Source organism: Bison bison, unplaced genomic scaffold (genome assembly GCF_000754665.1).
Source record: "Bison bison bison isolate TAMUID 2011002044 unplaced genomic scaffold, Bison_UMD1.0 scf7180017864376, whole genome shotgun sequence".
NCBI classification, from domain to species: Eukaryota; Metazoa; Chordata; class Mammalia; order Artiodactyla; family Bovidae; genus Bison; species Bison bison.
The window spans coordinates 11,517,444-11,523,443 of NW_011494948.1; the positions used below are offsets into that span (position 1 = coordinate 11,517,444).

General features: G+C 32.8%; 1 protein-coding gene across 1 annotated transcript in view; it reads left to right on the forward strand.

Annotated features, from left to right (window-relative positions):
* The window catches only part of CNTLN (centlein, centrosomal protein), a 354,792-nt gene that overhangs the window by 155,488 nt on the left and 193,304 nt on the right, over positions 1 to 6,000 (forward strand). The window contains exon 9 of the mRNA XM_010857100.1: positions 5,063 to 5,257. Within this exon, the coding sequence (XP_010855402.1) occupies positions 5,063 to 5,257 (195 nt within the window). The remainder of the gene's footprint in view (positions 1 to 5,062; positions 5,258 to 6,000) is intronic.

Consider the following 6,000-nt stretch of genomic DNA (forward strand, 5'->3'; position numbering starts at 1 on the left):
GATCTAGTAACTGAGTCTTGGAGTATTGTCTAAAGTCAAACAGCTACCAGTAGCAGAACTCAAATCTAGCTAAGTTCGAGTCCAGAACTCACAATATTAAACTGTATTATAAAGCCTATAAAATATTCAGTTATACATAGAATAATGTGGTTTTGTCCTTAATGGGTCTGTAATAGATTTTATAAGCTTGCATTATTCATTCTACTCAAAATTCTTTCAGTGATTAATATCTTTTAATGTTGGAGAATTTGTCTTGATATTTAAGTTAAATGTTATTCAAAAAAATTCCATTGCATTCTTTTTAATGAAAGGGGAGCCTAGCCTATTACCATCCTCTGTAAAAAGAGCCCTTACCAGTATTCTTTAGTTAGTGTTTCTCCTGAGTGTACAAGTTTGATTTTCTCTATTTTGCTACAGCATTGCAGCTTTAAACTTTTTGACCTGCAGATTTTTTTTTTATTAGACTTGGTCCCCCCACCTCTAAAATATTTCAGCTATGGAGTTAAGGATTTATAAATTTGGGAATGATCACATTATTTTATTTATCATCAATAAACAGTATGCTACTTTTCAGACTTCCAGTGTTCATTTACATCAAACTTACATTCTAATCCTAGAACATTTTACTTAATACTTGTCTTTATTTCTTTTCCACATGTAGTTTTCTAGATTTTTTTCAATAAATTTGAGTAATCAAGTAGTCCATACAACAATGAAAGGAAATTGTTTACTTACAAATTAAGATTTGTAAATATGTTTTCACATAAATTAATTGGACCTAGCTGTAAGTCTCAGGTGAGTTGAATTCAAAAAAATACTGCATTAATAGTTTATCTCCAGTTTCTCCTAAGTTTACTTCTCTAAGAGTTATGTTTTCTTAAATTTCTGTTTCTAATGGAGCTTCGCTGTTTCTTCTGTTCTCTTAATTCTCCTTTCTGTCTTTTTTCCCTCTCATTTCCCTTCCTTTTTTCTCACTTATTAAGGTGATTTATATCATAGTATTTATTTTATTATCTGAGAAAAACACTTGCCTTCAGTGATAGGATAAATGGAATGAGGAAGGGAGACAAAAGTTAGAAGAGCAAAGAAAAAATTTTTGAGCCCAGGAAAGAGGTTTTTCACGAGGTCTCCATAACAAATCATTAGTCTCATACATAGATTTACCTAACACGTAATGTGGGGGCTTCTCTAGAAGAGAACACCCATCAAGAGGAATAAAAATAAGCTAATATGTTTTCTTCCTTTGAGCATGCTGTAACCATTTATATAAGTTTTAATAGTTTTCCTGCCTTTGCATGTCATCTATATATATATATATGTGTGTGTGTGTGTGTGTGTATGGTTTAAATATAGATGAAAATTGTATCAGCATTTTCATCTTCTTGATAATCTAACATGTTTGGAGGTACTAAGTATGTATTTTATCAGTTTTTATTCTATTTAATGATAATTACATGAGTAATGAGCTAATATCAGTCTAGGAAAATAAAGAGTTAGGTTATATACACTTTTAGATTAAACTGCATGTTAAATCAGTTTTCTCTTCTCATTTTGTGCTATAAACAGATATAGCTTTCACTTGTAAAATTTACTGTCTCAGTCAGAATAGCAAATAGTATACTTATGTGGAAACTATTCTTCTTGAAATTTGATCATTGGGTCCCAAAGCTTTTACATTTCCAAAATTTTTAAGGTAAATAATGTATCATCTTGTTCCTCAACACTAATAAAAATATGAGAGGATGAGTACTTCAGTCTAAGCCCCTGAAAATTAAAGGGCTTGGTGTGTGGGGTGCTATCTCTGGAGGTAACTTGCTTTATGTCCTCTAGTGAGCCTGTTAATGTTTTTTCACTTTAATTTCTTCAACAAAAAAGAATGTGAAGAACAGTAAGTGTAGTAAATTGTTATGTATTATAATGATTGATACTTCTAAAGTACATATGGGAATCTATGATTAAATATTTATAGGCCAGAATCTTCCCAAAGATTCTGATCTATTCCAGCTTTTTGGACTATTAGAGGAAAGTGCCTCTCTGGAAACTTCTGAAAATGATTGTGATTGCTAATAGAGAAAAAGGATGCCTATCAGGATTCCAAAACCTATGCAGATGAATGCATTTTTTGTGTTAGCTAATTTAATCACTTGAGAACAGTTTTTTTACTCACTCTGCTGTTATTAATGGGTTGAGAGTAAGATGGTGTCTAACAACGGGACCAAAACATCCTAAACCTCTGCCTTTTTGTAGGATCTCCTAGAGAAACAAACATTCTGTCATCCTGAGGCTTTGTCACCAAAAACACGTTAGAAATAAAAATAGACAGTCTCCTTGAAGGCTTTTCTGGCCATGTTTACTGGTGGACTGGAGACGAGAATTAAAAATGGCTCTTTACTCAAAGTCCAGAGTTGAGTCATCTTTTTGCTATTAAACAAGTGAAGTGCCATCAAGAAAAGGGCAAGTAGGAGATGTGTATTTTGAGCAAGAATTAGAGAATAATAGTTTGTCCCAATTCCTGGAGTAAGGCTGGTCTAAATAATCTGTTTCAGGTTCTTAAAAGGTTTTATTTATTTATTTGTTTTTTCACCTGCTGCTTGGAAGGATGGATATTTTCAGAGAATGTAGAGCATGCCTTTGTGTCTAGAGTAACCCACCCAGTCATTTGACATTAAGCCAGGGCAGCTTCTGAATAGGAAGTACAGCTGTGTAAATTTAATGGCTGAGAGAGCCAAATAGCAAACACAAGAGGAGCACTGTTAGTCTTCAATTTTGTGGAAGCAAAAAAGGAGAGAAGAGACAAGAGACATGAAGATACAGCTTTTTTCCGTGAAGGAATAGGCCTAGGAGCCTTACATCTGTGAAGGAAGGTCCTAAGTCATAACACGCAAGAGAAGAGTACGCCACGTTTACAAATGGCAAGTAAATTGGTCCTCCTTCCTGATGACACTCTATCATTATACCTGCACCTTGGGCAATGGGGTGGAAACTGTTGCCAATCCTAACTGATGTTCCTGAGGTTCTTAAATTTTTGAAATCTGTAGATTCTTATTAGAATTTTACTGAGGTATAATTTGAAAATTGTATGTTTTAAAGTAATATTATGTCCTGTTATTTTCCTCCAAAAAGTTGTGCTGATTAGGTAAAAACTGGTTAGTATTGATAAAGCATAGAAATAAGAGGGAAAGGGGTTAAATAATCTTTAACTGAATAAGTGACTCTGTATGCTATTGGGCACTCATCCTAGCTTCAGTTCTTTCTGGTCAACTTAGTTCTTGTCTTTAGATTTTGCTTTTTTCTTTTCTACCCTGAACTCAATCATGGAAGCAGCAACACAGCACAGGTAGGTCACTGTAGGGCCCAATCTGATCCCTCCATCATTCCACAAAGCTGTCAGGTTCCTACTCTTCCCTTCTAGAATATCCGATGGTATCAGCTGTGGAAAGGACATTGGACATATTCCCTGGTATAAAGGTAATTGGAAGAGAAAAAGCACAAATTTTTATTCTGCAATACTTTATAAATCATAAAGACAACGCTTTCTTTATAAAAATTATTTTAGACTGACTTTAATGTGAAATGGGTTAAAGTATTTATATTAATATAGAGGTATAATCTTTACAGAAAATAAAAAGTATATTGAACTAATTGTATATCAGAGGAGTGATTTGGAGGGTCTTATTTTTATGACAAAGTATGTATCTGAAGAAAAGCATTTAAAAAAAGATTTCACAAATCTTTTCTTTTAAACTTAAAAAAGTAAACTATTGCATACAAACAAAATATTCTGCCAACTTTTCTGTAGTTGTTTCTTCACATGAAGCAGGGTCAACTAGTCTAAGATCCTCCCTGTCTTCAACTGGATAAGCAAACCTAGAAACCTATTGTATTAACCTAATTGTATTAACATAATTAATACAATTGTATTAATTGTAATACAGATTGTTAATACAATATGTAACCTATTGTATTAACATAATTTTGAAATTCTGTCTTTGGGGATTTTCCTTTTGTTATAACCTCACTGACTCACTATTAGCCCTATTTTTTTATTATAAAGCAGATATAATTCTTGGGTCACATTCCCAGGGTCATCAACAAATATGTATATATATACACACACAGAGATTTTGAAAAAATCAGAATCAGCTACTACAAATTGAATTATATATCATTAAATCACAATCATAAGTTAGGATTTTCATCACCAAGTAAGTTCGTTTGTATTGGAGGAATACCATTGTTTACCATGTATGACTCTCTATGCCACCACATATATACCTTATACTGTCTCACAGTCTTGATAAACCCTCAATATTTGTTTAATTCATATTGCCTTGAATTAAAAATTTTTAAATTATCTGTCATCACTTTGGAACACTGATTCTATTTTTATCACTCTGATCAAGGTCTTCAGTGATTTCCTCTTTTCTACAGGAACAAATCCATCTTCCTTAATCTGGCATTCAAGAGTCTTTGCATTCCAGCTACAATCTCGTTGGCTGGCTTTGTCTCCTACTATTCATTCTCTTGTTCCTCCTCTACTTTAGCAGTAGATGCTAGTTTTACTAAATGGGAATATATCAGTCAACTTTAATGAACTCTCAATAAAAGTTTATTTTTTTTCTTTCAAATGTATATTTTGAGTCCAGTTAGGCTAATATAGCTTACGTTTCCTGTTTCTTCCTACCACTGTACATAATTTTTTTTTTTTAGCATTTATTCTATCTTTAAAATGACTTTTTTGTTTTCATTCAGTTTCTATAATATCATTATGGCTCAGTTCAATTCCATTCTTTTTCATGAAGATTAATATAGCTAGCTGAAAATGTTTATATGCCTATATTACAACTGGCTACATACTGTCTTTTTAACATCAATTGAAGTTTTATATTGGCATGTGGTTATATCATTTGGTTTCCCATTTGTTTATATATTGCTTTTCCTCTTAGACTATTAAGATAACTTGAGGGCAAGGAGTATGTCATATATAGACATATGTTGTTTGTATGTATATATAGATGTATTTATGGATCATTTATAAATTTGGATATATTTTTTAAAACAGCTTTACAATGAATTACATATTTGTTTTGAAACCACAAAATCAAGTGAAGCTATGCTCCGACAAAGTGTTGTTACTCTTCAGGATCAGCTATTTCAAAAAGAGCAAGAAAATGCTAAATTAAAAGAAAGGCTTCAGCAATCACAAGAAACACTCTATCCTTTACCTCGAGAATGTGATTCAGACCGCTCAGAACAGGTGAGAGGCATTTTCTAAAAATGTTTCTCTGTATAATATCATATTAAAGTATTTACTATAATTGACTGAAACACAAAAGTTAAATTTGCATGTATTAGAATATATGTGGCAGATTTGCATTGTGCTTTTATTGTACTCTGTAGAAATGAATATTTTATATGGTGTGGATTTGTGTAGAAATACAGGGGGTATCTGGTAGAGTTATTGGGTTGAAACATTTGGCTGATATATGATAATGAAAAGGAAATTAATAGGTCATGCCCATTGTGAGACTTTTTATTGAATGAGGTAATGGAATGAAAATCTGGAAGTCTCATAAAAGTACTTGCCTTAATTCCTGGTGTGTGGTGAGTGAGTGAGTACTGTGAAAGTCGCTCAGTCTTGTCCAACTCTTTGCAACCCTGTAGACTATACAGTCCATGGAATTCTCCAGGCCAGAATACTGGACTGGGTAGCCTTTCCCTTCTCCAGAGGATCTCTCCAACAAATTAATACCATTTAGTCTCAAGTCTGTCAGTGCCTTGATATATGATTTTGGGCAGATCAGTTGACTTTTCTATTTCCTGTTCAATTAAGTGAGGTAGTACAAATGTACAGATAAATAAGCAGGTTTAGGATTCAAATAAACCTGGGATCAAATTGTAGCTCTGCCTATGAGCTTTGTGAACCTGAACTCATTTCTTAACCCTTTTAGCCAAAGTTTCTTTGCGGATAAAATATTGATATTAATGCTTTGTCATAGA